Below are 16,405 nucleotides of genomic sequence, written 5' to 3'. Positions count from 1 at the left end.
CCTCTGTGTCCATTAGGGCACTGAGCCCCGACACGGCCTAGCCCCCTTTCTTCTGATTGGCTAACTGACACTGATTGACAGCAGCAGGAGCCAATAGCGCCCACTGCTGTGTCCTAGCCAAATCGGGAATGAGATTTCGGATAGCTGAGACATTTGTGGACATCGCTGGACAGAGAGGGACCTCGGGTAAGGGGGCTGCAGCACACAGAAGTTTTGATAAAGGTTTTACATGAATAAATAAAAAGATTATTGTACCCACCCCCCTCAGTGATAAATGGTTTATCTAAAAACTAACTGCTACATTTGCAGGAAAGCTCTTTTTCTGTTGCAAAGCAGGTTTACTGGCTGGATTACCAGAGGAATATAAAAGAAGGCCTAAAAAAATAAAATAAATATGAATGCAGCCAGCACATCTAAGAATTGGCATGCTGCAATATAATAAATATTTTATTTCGGGTTTAATACAGAAAAACAAGGTCACAAACCTGGCTTTGAAGCCTGGCAAGGTAAACGGATCACAAGACTGGCTGCTCAGAATTACAAATCTGTTTAGATTACAGTACACGCATTTCAACGGTGTGCTTAGCCATTTAGCTGGAATTCAGCATAAAGATTTAAATATTTCTGCAACAGGGTTCCTGTAGTATATGTGTCTGAAAAACAAACATCTATATTATACATAGCAACCTGCAGCGAATAATAATCCAGAGCAGATTAGACAATGAAAAGATTTATCAGACCAGTAATGTCCCCCCAGACACTTTTGATATATGGGCCCAGTGACACAAAATGAAGTCAAGCCTCTGCATTGCAACAGGCCATTGCTTATAACGACCATATTAAAACAATTCTTAGTGGTTTATTCTCTTGTAATTATAGGCTTTTATTTGTGCTTTTATTACCCAGACACCTCAAGTTATTTGGTATTTTATTACCTGAAGCATGCTGTGCCATTCTCTTTTATGGGAAGACGAGATGCTTGCAGGGAAATAACTTTATTTCCTGGCAGGGTGATTTGTTTCAAAACGGATGCTTGCAAAGAAAAAAAAAAAAGCCAAAAGAAGCAGAAAGAAAAAAAAAAAAAAAGTCAAAACATTTTCATAAAAATTTTCAGTTAAAAAAAAAAAAAATCATATATATATCCAAGACTGTTTCTATAGTGAATAACCTAACCTAGCCCTGTTTTAATTAATGGTTTTGAGTAGCAATCAATCTAAAGATAGTTTTCAATTTAGGATACATTAATAATTTAGTTTATTCAGCATGAAATGGAGCTTGGTTATGTAGCATGAGGCTGTATATTCTGCAACATTTACATTTTTGGTAAACTCATTTAATGACTCCAAGCTTTTCAAGCTGAGATAACATGCACTGCACTGATGGATTCACATAATTTCACAGTAACCATAAGATAAAACAAAGTTCAGGAATATGCCTTTATCCTATTGTTTTGCAAATCTATGTACACTACAAATTGTATGATTAAATCGGTTCTGATATTGCTGTTTTACTAACCCGACAGCTTATTCTAAATAGGAAACCTTAATTTTGTTTGTAAATATTAAAGATTTTAACTACCAGCAAGAATAAGTCCTTACATTAAGGCTGCTTCACACTGGAGCGCGGGCGGCAAGCCTCCGCTATTTTTAGCGGCGCTTTACTGACGTCTTTGCGGAGGTATTCAGCCGCTAACGGGGCGCTTTTAACCCCAGCTAGCAGCCGAAAGGGTTAAAACCACCAGCAAAGCGCCGCAGCGCTTTGCCGGCGGTTCGACCGTGCTACCCATTCATTTCAATGGGAAGGAGCAGTGGTGTACACACAGCTTCAAAGATGCTGCTTGCAGGATTTTTTTTTTTTTTTTTAACGTCCTGCCCTCGGGCTTTCACATCAAGACATCAGGGGAGCCGTTTTTCAGGCACTTTTTTAGCCCAAAAGTGCCTGAAAACCGTCCAAGGCTCGTTTTACACTGGAACCAGCTGTGGATCGCACAGGAACGCTGTGCGTCCCCATTCTCCAGGTCGGGGGCGAATCATTGACTGAATTCAGCTCTGAAGCGGAGCTAAAAGATGCAGTTTCTGTGCAGTGTGCTCCGCAGTCGCCCCGGACATATGCAAACCAGCTCCACAGAGAGCCAGTCACATTTTCCTGCAATGCTTATTGGATGTGGAGAAACTGCATCCAATTCGGATAATTGTGAACCCAGCCTTAAAGAGCACCTGTCATTTCAGATCCATCAGGGCAGCGCCTGTTAGCGGGCATCCACTCACCTGCTGCCACCACATTCCTCACCTTTTTGCGTCACTGCCACATCACTAGCTGTCCCATTAAAGTGAATGAGACGGTCGATGAGTTAACAGCAGGTCAGAGGAGGAGCTGCTGTGGGACAGATGACAGCTGCTCTTTAAAAATTATAAAAAAATAAAATAAAAAAAAGGAGTGGATTTAAAAATCAAGCCTTTTTACTAGCGATTTAAAAAATACTGGATTTAAATCAAATCCACCCTGCTGCTTACCAGTGATAATACATGTTATTTTTCCTTTGACCATAGTTCTATGAGTATCTTAAAAACCTAGCATCTTGGTACCAACAAAACCCTTTAAGCATGCAGCATACCTGGTGTCATGTGCCCTGATTGGATAAGTGTATTCAGAGAGATTTGCTTCTCTCCAGGTTTGTTATGGGTCATTGCTGCACCGGGGGACAGCGTGGTTGCATGCTTCACTATTCCAACGGCTGGCTGCTGAACTACCTGTAAGAGTAACATCAATGTTAGAAGGCAAAAACATGTCCTCATTCCAAACAGTCCATCAACCTGCTTAATCAAGCAAGACTGCTTAGAGCCATGTGCGTCTAGCCTTCAGTTTACACACATCACACTCTGGAAACCTCAAGCAGACTCTTGTCTGGATATGACAACAAGAAATCTCACCAGTTGTTTACAGTAATATCTACCAACATACACTTGTCCAGATGGCCTTAATCCCTTGAGACACACAAGCCTATCAGACCGCTAGTCATAGAGGTTTCAAAATTCATCATTAATGCAGTTTAATCAAATGTCCTAGAATCAAATCTGCAAGATTTTCTGGGCAGTTTTATTTCATGTGGAATTAAGTCACACAACAAATGTTATATGAATGTTCTAAAATCAAAAAGGGCTGTGTGCAAATCCTGCTGAGCTAATCTGTCTAAGAGAAACATTTACTACATTAAGACCTCTGTGTGAACTACAGAAATGCACACTTTTATAGTACATTACAACATTTTTATAGAAAGTCATTCACTTTACATCATTACACTGAAATCTACAAGTGTCAGTCTCTGCCACTAGCACCAACACCCTGCATTAGAGTTAAAATGACAATTGCAAATCATATGCACACTTTATTGTTGGGAAACTAAAAAATAATGCAGCCATTGTGCGCCTACAAAACAATGGCTTAAAAATGTAAACCGATTTCAGTTCTGAAGGTGCCCACAGATACAAAGAGGCAATAGGATGTGATGGAAAGATCAATTTACCCTACGTCATTTGTGACAGCAGATGTCAATTTAAACTGCAATGGACAGGATTGATTGAGCATTTATTTATCCCTATGGAAAGGGGGGGGGGGGGATTCAGGAAAATACATGGGGTTGAAGAAAAGACTATTGCACGATTCCCCCATCAACACAGACAGACACAGTGTTGATGGGGGTATCCCTCCCACAGAGGGATTGTGAGAAAGAAAAGAAAGAAAATTTCATCCAGGAACACTTCACACTTTTGAATGTACGGTCGATTTTTAAACAGCATTTTCACGGTGGTTCTTTAGGGATTGCTAGTTAGCTACAACAGGAGAGAGAAAGCAATAAAGAGCTTATAACAACCTCAATGCACAGACCCTGGGACTTTCTCAGGCAATGAAGGAAGGTGTTCAAGAACCAAGCAAACCGTTCCAACAGGCCCAACAAGGATCAACAGATCCAACTTAACCTTGTGGCCTAATGCTGCATCCGCAGAAGACTGGATGCCTCACTGGTAAAAACTTTGAATAAAGGTATGAACAGAAGACCAGATGGCAGCCTAACAAAGTTGGGCTATGGAGGCTTGGTGCCAGAATGACCAGGAAACACCCAACCACCTGCTGGAGTGCATAAGGGACAAGGAGGCGTTTTGTCCTAGAGTGTAAGCTCTAGCTCTCATCCACCAAGTGATAGTGAACGTGGAAGCAGGATTCCCCCTTTAATGTCCCGAGAATAAAGACAGACAATAAGGGAGTCCATCTTCCAGATAAAAGCTGTTGCTTTGAGGTAGGCCTGATGAAGACTATATCCTGGCAATGAATAACAATTTCCTTTGGGTGCTTTGGAGCTGGGCACAAAATTTAAGTACTAAGTCTTCACTGAGGTGGAAGATGGATACCAACTTATAGTAGGAAGAAAAGACAGTCTTTGGTGTAAGACTACATGGCTCCTTACAAGACAAAGCTGCCAGCTCAGAGACATATCTGACAGACATAAAAGCAACCAAAAACGCCACCTTGTAGTAGAGGTCATCTATGGGAATATCCCTGATGGGTTTTAACAGTGGTTTCCGCAGGGCTGATTGAACCAAGTTGAGATTCTAAGGAAGCACAATAAGGGTAGACAGATTCAAGATATACCTCGACAGACCTTAGGACACCCCCATCCTCGATGGACATCATGTCCAAGTGAACCTGTAAGTACATATACTATACTTGCATTATCCACATTAGGATTTTCTCAGTTGGCGCCTCCACCCCCCTCTTTTCTTGTACTTTTTTGCTGACAGAGGTAATGGACACCCTCTGAGGATGGCTGCCTCCTCTTGCTTTTTGATACAGAGACTGACTTAGAAGTGCCATCAGAGCAACCATTACCATTGTTTAGCATTGCATCACTTAAAGCGCCGGAATCCCCCCCCCCCCCCCTCTCTATGAAGATACACCTCAAAACAAGGCTTTTTGCCAAGGGAAAGCAAGGCCCAGAGGGTTTGGGGGGGGGGGGGGAATGGACAAGGCAGAAACCTGTCCTTTTAGAGTGCCTAAGGTCACGGTTCTGGTCAAGTCTTGATCGTAGGAAGGTCAGAATGTGAGGCACAGAGCAATCTCTGGTATTGAAGTACCACCAGGCAATAAAAAAAATCACCAATTTCTTCTCTTAAGTACACCTGACCATTTTTCATGTCATGAAAAAAAAACGTTTTTCTCGACGCAATTCTTGTCAAGCCTGCCTTGCATACACACGATCGTGAAAAAAAAATGCTTGCGCAAAGCACGGTGACATACAAAGGCACTATAAAGGGGAAGTTTCATTCGATTGGCGCCACCCTTTGGGCTGATAATGCAAATTTCCCTGTGATTACCCTTTTAAAAGTCTTTATTATGTCGGTTTTATACACCAAAACAGCGCTTCCCCCTTTATACGGTCTTGTTGCTTTCTAATCTGGTCTTATGAGATCGGTAGCAGTGGATGGGCGTTAACCTTTACATCCACTTGACTGGACACCTCTATGCGCCTGGGTTTTTTGGTTAGGTATACTCTTAACAGGCAAGATTTATTGAAATAATTCACGTATGGCCATACTGATTTTTGTGGGCTTGCAGTGACTGTATGCACAGTTGAAAATAAAGACTTCTCTTTTAAAGAAAATTTTGGAGTGCGGCTGTCCAGCTTTTGTTCTTTTATTTTTGCTATTACCGCATTGCCAGCACCCTGGTGGTTCAACAACCCCTGATCATCACGAGGCTCACCTGGAGCGGTGAGAATTCTGTCTACGTATGAAGAAGTACAGGGAGACAAAAGGTTGGCGCAATCCAGTAATTTTTGGACCAAGATCTGTGGTTCAGAAATTCCTGCATAAAAGGAAACATCTTTCATGCAATATTTAGCACTTCTAATGAAAAAAAGCATTTAATTTGAGAACACCATCATTAACCCAATACATGGCCTAAGTGGTGTTCTACTGACTATACCATAATCAACACTACGCAGACATCCCTTGTAAGCACAAATAGGAAACTACATTTTAAGTAAAGCAGTGTTAGGACAAAAACAAACCAAACCAGTGTTTTCATTTGCAATTTGAAATGTAGCGAAGCAGTGAAGGTTAACAGAATTGGAGGCAATGAGGTGAGGAGTTTGCTGGAGGAATTTCTCACAGTGAAACTAAACTGCGGGGATGCAGAGGTAAGTAAAACAAAATGAACATGTTTTGGCAGATGTTTCCTTGCAGGCTTAGACCACAGGACAAAAAAAAAAAGTTCTAGCATTAAAAGTGACCGGTCATAAAAAGTACATGAGCTTCTATTTGCAACCCTCTTCTAAAAATGCTAGTTCCCTGTAAAGATGAGGCTTACCCATCACAATTGTGGTGAGCTACTGACCCTGAACAAGTATGCTACTAATGAAACTTAAAAAAAAAAAAAAAAACACAACAACAACAACAACACCACCACCACCACACACACACACAAAAATTATCTTACCAACGGCTTGAAGTTCACAGCTTTCAAGCTGTTAAGTGGCTGGGGCACAGCTACGGCAGCCTGGGGAACTTTAGCATTGCTAAATATAGTAGTGCATGCAGGTTTTACAGTCTGTATAGAGGTTGTTGGTGTAATTTTAACAAAAGAGAGCGAGTTGGTAGCAGCGACAGGTGGCGTTGGGTTCTGTGGACCACATTGTAGGATAAACTCCTGGGAGTTCGGCATCATCCGCCGCAAGGAGGGTAAACTTTTCTGTAGAGAAACATAAAATTGTCATAACATTCTGTCTAAGGTAAACCACTAAATAATAACACTTTTACCTAGCAACATTAAGGTCCTGGATTTACTTATTTACAGGGCCACAAATAGACGTTGTATGCAGGGCCGAACTGGCCTACCGGGAGATTTCCGGCAGGCTGCCTGTCCTGCTGCCGGTTTCAGCTGCGGGGCTGCGATGCAGTGCTCCCCGTCTCCTCTCTCCTGAGTATCAACACAGACGGAGCTGGCTGCCTGGGTATGTTTGGCGGTGACACTGTAACACGGTCCAGCCCCCCTAGACCGGCTCATGCGATAGTAGATAGAATCAGCGTTCAACCTTCCACACAAGCCGGTCTAGGTGGGTGGGACCATGTTACAGCGTCACCACCAAACATAGACCCAGGCAGGCCAGCCAGATACACAGGAGATCATGCCCGCTGTACAATCCGCCCTATGTGCCTGAAAAGAAGGATAGGATTCGGCAGGGTGGCTGCATACAGAGGAAATTAGCTTTCTATATTCCCCCATCCAGCCGCTGAATGCTTGCAGGAGGCAGAGGAGAATCAAGCATTCCGCAGCTGTATGGAGGAATATAGAAAGCTAATTTCCTCTATATGCAGCCACCCTGCTTCTCCTCCTATCCAGTTCTCCTTGAAGCTCCCCCCCCTGTGTTCTCCTCCACCACCACCACACTCTCCAGCCCCCCCCCCCACAGTTCTCTCCACTCTTGTTCTTTCTGCCCCCCCTGCTCTCCCCATCCTTCAACCATCATCCCTGTTCTCCCCCCCCAGTGCTCTCCACCCCTGTTCTTCCCCCCCAGTGCTCTCCACCCCTGTTCCCCTGTCCCCCCCCAGTGCTCTCCACCCCTGCACCCCGTGCTCTACACCCCTGCCCCCCCGTGCTCTCCACCCCTGCCCCCCCCCCCAGTGCTCTCAAGCTCCACCCATCGCTCTCCAGCCCTGTTCTTTTTGGCTCCCCCTCCAGTGCTCTCAAGCTCCCCCCAGCACTCTTCGCTCCCCACCCCTGTACTCTCCACTCCCCCCTGCATTTTTCCCCCAGCCACATGCTCGCCAACCCCGCCAGTGCTCTTTCCGCTCCCCCCTGCATTTTGTCCCCCCCATGTGCTCTCCAACCCCGCCAGTGGACTCCGCTCCCCCTGCATTTTGCCCCCACCCATGTTCTCTCCAACCCGCCAGTGCTCTCCGCCCCCCATACTTTCCACCCCTGTTCTTTCTGGCCCCCACTGGTGCTTTCAAGCTCCCTCCATTGCTCTCCACTCCCCCCCTGCATTGAGCTCTTGTATCATGTCTGGGGGATCACGGGAGAAGTCAAATGTGTGTGGACCGTGGAGAGGAGACTATATACAATAAAACTAGAGCCACCATGCTGGAGCCGACTGACTGAGCCCTGCACGGTGCACCTGAGAGAAGGTCAGTGACAGCACCGCTAGGCCTGTCTGAGGCCGTGCAATTTCAAGTCAAGATTTGCATTTATGAGATGTTCATAAATGTAATAGTCTCTAGTTGCCTACAAAAGCATTTTGAATTTGGTTCGCTATAGTATTCAATACATGGTATAAATGTGAATATATGCACTCCATACACAAAACCCTTTAAGGGAATTAAACTAAAATGTGTATAGGTGACCAACAAAAAGTTAAGCCTTGTAAACACTACTACAGCTCAGGTCGGTGCTTCTATACCAAAATTCGATGTTCGTACAGCGATCTCCCCTGCTGAGCTATTGTTTTCTGACAGGATCCCCCGCCAGAACACTCTGGTCAGCGCTCTCAGCCATTGGCTGAGAGTGCATATCAGGAGTGTATTGGCAGACCTTTCGACAGAAACCAGCCAAGCGGCCGGCTTCCGCACACACGGGCAGAATGTCGGGCGATGCCGCCTGACATTCGGCCCATTTGTACTAGGCTTTAGTGGATGCCTAGATTTCATGAGCACTACAATGCATTATAGAGTCCAGAATTATTTACAGACAATGGATTGTCAGTTTTTTTCCCCATGTAGTGATTGATATGCACAAATTACTTTATGATACATGTAAAGCTGGCAATAGACTTGTTTTTTCTATTGCTTTTTCGTTCAGCCAGCAGCTGAATGAAAAAGACTTAGACTGACCAGTGACAGTATTTCTAAGAGCCTTTCAGGACAACCTTGGAGAGAGCGCAGCTCCGCCTCCTTTACAGGAAAAACAAGTAGCCTTTAAATCCCTCCTCTTCCACCATGGCCTCAGTTATTGTGGTCTCTGAGAAACTGGAAAACAAAGCATAAAAAGAACCACAACCACCATGATAGACACTTAACCAATACTCTTAAGATATAATAGGGAGGGAAATAGCGGTTGTCCTGATAGGCTCTTAGAAATACCGTCACCGGTAAGTCGTTCTCAAATCGCCTTTCAGGACAACCTTGGAGAGGATAACCGAGTAACTTACCCCTAGAGTGGGACTACGGCCTGCAGTACCTTCCTGCCAAAGGCTTGATCTGCAGCAGACAATAAGTCCAACCTATAGTGCCTGAGAATTGAGTAGTTTGACCAAGTGGCAGCCTTACAAATCTGATCAGGCGTTGCACCGGCCCTTTCAGCCCAGGAAACTGCCGTTGACCTCGTCGAGTGAGCAGCAATACCTGAGGGAGGTATTTCTCCTTTTGCTTGATAGGCCTCTAATTGCTTGTCTAAGCCATCTGCCTAGCGTACTTTTAGAAGCTTTCTCTCCCTTTGCAGGGTCCTGAGAATACTACAAAGAGCGTTTGATTTTCTGAACTCTTTAGTAATTGAAAGAAACTGTAGCAGGTATCTTTTCACATCCAGTGTATGGAAAGCTTCTTCTCCTGCATTGGTAGGAACTGAGGAGAAAGTGGGTAAAATTATTTCTTGTAACCGATGGAAAGTTGAAGACACTTTCAGTAGGAAGGCGGGATCCATTTGGAGGATCACTGGGTCAGGAAAGGTTCTGTAATTGCCAGAGCTTGGAGCTCACTGACTCGTCTTGCTGATGCAAGTGCAACTAAAAAAATTGTTTTGAGAACAAACATTTTTAAGGCTGTATCTTGTAAGGGTTTAAAACGGAGCTCCCGGGAGACCCTGCAAAACAAGTCCCAACTGGGAAAAACTTTGAGGACTACCAGCCTGTTCTGAGCAAGTGCCCTAAAAAAAAAAAAAAAAAAAAAAATAATAATCTATAAATTAAAGCTTCTCTGGACAAATTTTTCAAAATAAACTGATAGAGCCGCCACCTGGGTTTTCAGGGTACTGGCTGCCAGTCCTTTCTCCATTCCTTCATGGAGAAATTCCAATACTGATACGACACTCTTGACTAAGGCTTTTGGAAGTACACCAAGAGTTGAACTTCTTCCACACTTTTAGGTAAATGGCCTGAGTTACCTCCTTTCTACTAGAGAGTAGGGTCTTTAATACTTTATCGGACAATCCTTTAGCTTTTAGGAGGTCTTCCTCAGAAGCCAAGCAGTAAGGTGTAACCGGTCTGCTTCCAGATGGTTCACAGAGCCCCGTGTTAGCAAGTCCTTCCTGGAAGATGGTTTCCATGGAGATTTTGTGGCGAAGTTTAGTAGTGTCGCAAACCATGTCCTTTTGGCCAATAGGGAGTGATCAGGATTAAGTTGGCATTTTCTTCCCTGAATACAAGGACAAATGGGATTAGAGGAAAGGGGGGGGGGGGCGTAACACAGCTGGTAATGCCATGGGTGTGCTAGAGCATCTATGCCTACAGCCTGGACCCCTTGAGGTCTACTTGAGGTTGCCCCCATTCCTTGGAGATCATGGTGAAAATCTCCTGGTTCAGACTCCACTCTGCCTCTACCACACTGCTGCTTAAAAGGTCCGCTAGCAGATTCTGAGACCCTTTTAGATGGACTGCTGATCAGGTCACATTTAGCTCCACCCAGGACAAAAACTGATTGGCTAGTTCCATGGTTCCCCCTTGTTTGAGCATGTAAGCTACTGCTGTCATGTTGTCTGACAGGATTTGTACATGATGTCCCTTCACTGCGTGTTGAAAAGCTAGGAGACCCAGGAAGATGGCTTTTAGTTCCCGCCAGTTTGATGACCTCCTGGTTTCCGCTTTGGACCAAGTCCCTTGTGCGGTTTGACTGTCCAGACGGGCTCCGCAACCCCAAGAACTTGCATCTGTTAGACGTTTGTCAAGAGGAAAAAGACCCATGAGAAACCCTTTGGCAGATTGGTTGAGTCCATCCACCACCAGCATGCTCATTTCACATTCGATGTTAGTCTGAAGCTCTTTTCCAGCGACTCCTGGTGCGACCAAACCTGTAAGATGTTCCTCTGGAGGGGTCTGGAATGCAATCTTGTCCACTGTACAGCTGGGATCGAGGCCGTGAGGAGGCCCAACACTGCCATGGCTGACCGGATTGAGATCAAGAGATTCGTCTGAAACTGACTCACTGCAGAATACATTTTTCCATCTTTTCCCAAGGAAGAAACACTTTTTGAAGTACTGAATTTATGGTGTAACCCAGAAACCTCATCTCCTGTGTTGAATCTAGATTTGACTTCTTTAGGATTTAACAACCATCCTAGACTCTTGAGATGAGCCTGCGACATTTGAAGGTTTGTCACAACCTGATCTTTGGAATCCGCAAAAAAAAAATAGGTCGTCCAAATATGGAATGACCGAGTTCCCCCTCTGTTTCAGAGCTTATGTCCTTAAATTCATGGTCAGGCGGAGAAACCGCTGGGAAGCTATAGCTATCAGTACATGTAGGTAGGCGTCCCTTAGATCCAGGGATGCCATGAAGCAATCTTGAGTTAAAAACTTTGTTATGGAATGGATTGTGTCCATGCAAAAGTGTTTGTACCATATTGATCTGTTTAGGATCTTCAGATTCAAAATCAGTCGATACTTCCATGAAGGTTTTTTCACCAAGAATATATGAGAATAAAACCCCCGGCCCTCCTGTTTCGGGACTTGAACTATCACTTCCTGTTGGATCAGATCCTGCAACAGGCTCATCATGGCAGAAGATATTTCTTGATCCCGTGGGAGGGCTGTAACATAAAATCTGATTGGGGGGGGGGGGGGGGGTCGGAAAATTCCAGCCTGTACCCCTGTGCAATGATGCTTTTTACAAAGGGACTTGTGGGTATTTGGCTCCATTGAGAAAGACAGGCAGACAACCTTCCCCCCACAGGAGTAAGATTTTTAGGGTTTTGGTCTGAGGGAGATCTGAAAAATAACTCCACCCCTTCCCTTACCCTTTTGGGGAACCCAACGCTTTGTTGTCCAACCAATTTTTGGGGGCTGCTGAACAGCACCAAATTTTTTTTAATAAGTCGGTTTCTTTTTGGAAGGGAAAGCCTTCTTGTCGGCTGTTCTGTCCAAGACCGTTTCAAGGTCAGGTCCGAAAATAAAATCCCCCGAAAAAGGTAGGCCGCAAAGCTTAATCTTGGAGGCTGTGTAATCTGACCAAGTGGAGGCCATAGCAGGTTTGAGAATGGCTGATGTGGAGTCCCACGCCTTTTTCAAAAGGGAATCTGCCATTTTGTCCATTGCATCCTTCAGTACCCCCATGTCCTTAAAAGCAAGGTCTGTGCGAGGTGATTTCTTGTTCCAAACCTCCGATTCCTTATCCTCAAAAGGAAACCTTCTCTTAAGGGTCTTAGAAAAGAAGGGGCCCCTCTCAGGATCTTTCCATTCTTTTTTAATCGTATCTGATAAGACTCTATGGACTGGGAACACTATGTTTAGAATCGTCCAGACCCTGGTACATTTTATCGTGGATAGAGAATTGTACTTTCTCCTCCTGAATATCCAGAGCAGTGTAGATTTCTCTAAGAAGATCGTCCACATCGTCTAAGGACAGCTTGGATCTGGAGGCTCTGCCAAAATCTTCCTCTCCCTCATCTGAATCCTTGAGAGGGAAGAGTACTTGCCCCTTCATCCCCAGAGTCCACCTCTACTGGTCTAGAAGTGGAGGCTCTTGGGCTGGATGGTGGTTGCTGGACTGTACCAGTAAAGATTTGACTGAACTGAGTGAGCTCTTAAGTTTCCGTACTGAGGAAAATAAGTCTTTATACTGTTGGGAAGTTTCTTCCTCAACAAAGTCTATAATGCATGATCTACACATTGCTTTTTGCCATGAATCCCTCAGGGGATTTTTGCAGGAGGGACACTTCCTCTGGTTTGGTGGCTTTAAATACTTTGATTTTCCTACAGTTTTTTCCTGAAACGAGACAAACAAACTCACCTATTGTAATAAACCCAAAACAAACCTTAGTGCATTTAGGACACCACCAGTAGAAAAGAAAGTGTCCCGAGCAGTGAAAAAGATAGCAACCACCCAATCCAATACTGCAAGGTCAGAAAGAAGCAACTTCATCAAGGACGTCATCTGTGATAAAACGGCGTAGGGAGGAGCGGCGTGCTGACGTCACTGCAATACAGCGCATCAGTCCCGGAAGGAACGAGTGGAGAGAAAGAGTCGGCCGGCTTGAATTTTATCACATGCCTTTTTTTAAGTGTACATCCTAGCGTTTTGTAATAAAACCTATACAGTATCACACTATGGTAGTTTTTACATTTACACAGGGAAAAACTAATCTTGAGGAAAACTGAGGATCTCAGTCGCAGAGGATTTAGGAGTGTCTGCAGTATTCCAATAAGAAACCCAGGGCTGGGGTAATTAGCCATAAGCGGTTACGATCTCCTTATAAGAGATCTATACAGTTGGTAAGCAGCTTTGATATTAAAAGGTGGAGGATCCTTTTCCATTTCATCACTTCTTGGGTGTTTATCTGTTTGGAGTCACCATTGATCAATACATTGAAGAACCTTTTTTAGAACTGTATCCTATTACCTACAGTTTGTGTTAATATTGACTTTCGTGACATGAACATATGGAAGGGTATTCATTTTGATTTCATGTGACATACATGCATTATGTGGGTCCACTAGTGTCTCGTCAGAATACTTTGGATTAAAAGTGGAGTTCCACCCATAAATATAACATTACATCAGTAGTTTTAAAAAAAATTCATTAGTCCTTTAAGAAAAAAACAGTTTTTTTTTTTAGATGCCTTCAAAGTGTTGTTGCTAGGCAGAATAGTTAATCTTCCCTCTTCCTGCACCTAGGTGCTTAAGCTTCCTAACCTACACCGCACAGACTCCTGGGAATGTAGTGGGTGTAACTTTCCAGGAGTCTGTGCACTCCCCAGTCTCGAAGAATCATGTGACTTGGACAGTACAGGTGCTGAAACCTGATCTGAAACCTATTACACTGCTTGTGCAGCACTGAGCATGTGCGAGATCTGCAAGGCTGAAATCCAGGAAGTCATACAGTCTGGCTTCATGATGCCCACACTTAAGATGGCCCCAGTCAATTTCTATTTTATAAAGTGTCTAAATGCTGTAACAACCTAACAAAACGGACCTTAGTTTACAGACTAACTTTACTAGAATACATTAAGCTTGTTAATTACAGGTGTATTTATATTTAAAAAGTGAAATTGTGGCGGAACTCCGCTTTAAGGACCAGTTTGTTTATTTCATTATGTTTTACACATCACATTTTTCCACGATTTGATGCCATATTTAATTATAAATTATATGGTGTATTTTTATATATTAGCAATTATATATGATTCACTTGTTATTAGTATTAGTTATTTGCAGCGCAGCTCGTTTTGTTTTATTATATTGAATATAATGTACAACAAACTGACAATGGGAGTCTGGGCAGTCTTGCTTTTGTGTTGGCAATACTTTTTCATTTGATGTAAAATGCTTTTGGATGAATCTGAAGGGATTTTTTCTCTTTGGATGCAGAGAAGGCATTTAACAGAGTGACCTGGGACTATATGAAAGCTGTCCTGAAAAACAAAACAAAAAACAAACAAACACACAGGACTAGGACAGAAAATGCTCAACTTTATACTTGCACTGTACTCAGCACCAGCCGCTAAAGTTTGAGTTAATGGCCACCTGTCGAATGCCTTTCCCATTTCAAAATGGAACTGGACATGGATGCCCTCTCTCACCCTTACTCTATGTACTCTCACTTGAACCTTTACTAAATTGCATTAGAATGAACGACATCTCAGAGATTGAGGTCACAGGCCATACACATAAGATAGCCACATTTGCGGATGATATACTACTCTTCTTAACCAACCCCCAAACTACCATACACACTTTGTTGAAAGAATTTTAATACAAATCTAACCTACAAATATAATTTTCGAAGTCACATGCACTTAACATAACACCTTTATCGACTGAAGTGGCAGACTGTAGAATTAAATTCCCCTTCTCATGGAAGACACAATCGAATACTTATCTAGGAATACAATTACCCAGCCCCCTGGACAATTTGTATCATCTTAATTATATACCGATACTAATAAATATACAAGACCTCGAGAATTGCCACATTTTCCTGGTTTGGCCGAGCAGCCATAATTAAAAATAGGATTTTTGTACTCGCCGTAAAATCCCTTTCTCCGAGTTCATGGACGGAAAACAGAGCTGCAATCTTTACAGTAGGGCATTAGCCTTCTATTGGGAGAGGACTAGGCAGAAAATATATTAAAGTGTTTAAACACATCAAAACTGTACAGTACCGCCCGGGGGGCAAAACCTCTAGGTACAACCCCTCTCCCTGCATCTAGCAGCTCAGTTTGTCAAAAAGCAGTACAAACAGAAAAGGAGGGGTGGGTGCCGTGTCCATCCATGAACTCAGAGAAAAGGATTTTACGGTACAAAAAAAGTACAAAAATCATATTTTCTCTTCTGTTCATGGACAGACACAGCAGCAATCTTGACAGTAGGGACGTTCCCAAGCAGTGTCAAAAACGAGGGGTGGGAACAGCATTAAAAACGACTTAACCACAAACAACCAGAGCTCCCCAACGGAGGAGTTGCAACTGTTAAACAGCCGCCTGCAAAACGACCAGCGGCCGAAGCAAGCATCCGAAGATGCACTCACATCACCCTTGTAAAATTTTGTGAAGGTGTGAACGGACGACCAGGTTGCCAACTTACACACCTGGGAAACAGACGCTTGATGCCAGAAAGCCCAAGAGGCCCCTATTGCGCCGTGACAGGAAAAGGAGGCGCCCGCCCTTGCAGGGCAGAGGCCTGAATCACGACCTGTCTGATCCACCTAGAGATGGTGGCCGACGAGACCGCCAGACCCTTCCTAGGACCATCCACCGAAACAAACAGCGAGTCCGACCTCCGGAAAGGAGCAGTAGCAGACAGGTACACTCGCAGAGCCCAGACAACGTCCAAGGAATGCAACGCAGCCTCTTTGGAGTGCGACGGACGAGGACACAGAGTTCAATGTCCTCATTTAGGTGAAAGGCCAAAACGACCTTAGGAAGAAAAGACTGCGCAGCACCACCTTATCCTAGTGGAGGATCAAATAGGGGGCCTTGCATGACAAGGCCACTAGCTCAGAAACCCGTCTGACTGATGTAATAACCACCAAAAAGGCCACCTTTTGGGAGAGTGTCAGTAAGGGAATGTCTCCAATGTTCTCAAATGGCAGTTTCTGAAATACCAAGAGGACCAGATTCAATTCCCACAGAGGTAGCGGAGGACGTACCGGAGGGGCCACATGTCTCACCCCCTGCACAAACGTACTCACCAGGGAGTGAGCCGCCA

At 44.1% G+C, this 16,405-nt stretch overlaps 1 protein-coding gene across 3 annotated transcripts in view; it reads right to left on the bottom strand.

The window, feature by feature from the left end:
- Window positions 1–16,405, bottom strand: part of TAF4B (TATA-box binding protein associated factor 4b) — a 177,982-nt gene that overhangs the window by 113,159 nt on the left and 48,418 nt on the right. For all 3 annotated transcript variants that reach the window (XR_005749491.1, XM_040354095.1, XM_040354096.1), the window contains exons 7-9: window positions 6,493–6,744; window positions 2,615–2,750; window positions 936–1,032 (exon numbers count right to left, since the gene is read on the bottom strand). Coding sequence is in view for 2 of the 3 variants with exons in the window: in XM_040354095.1 (XP_040210029.1) it covers window positions 936–1,032; window positions 2,615–2,750; window positions 6,493–6,744 (485 nt within the window). In the remaining variant the exon portion in view is untranslated. The remainder of the gene's footprint in view (window positions 1–935; window positions 1,033–2,614; window positions 2,751–6,492; window positions 6,745–16,405) is intronic.

This window comes from Rana temporaria, chromosome 5 (assembly GCF_905171775.1).
Source record: "Rana temporaria chromosome 5, aRanTem1.1, whole genome shotgun sequence".
NCBI lineage: Eukaryota > Metazoa > Chordata > Amphibia > Anura > Ranidae > Rana > Rana temporaria.
Note: the sequence above shows the minus strand (reverse complement) of the source record. Positions and strands in the feature narration are given on the sequence as shown.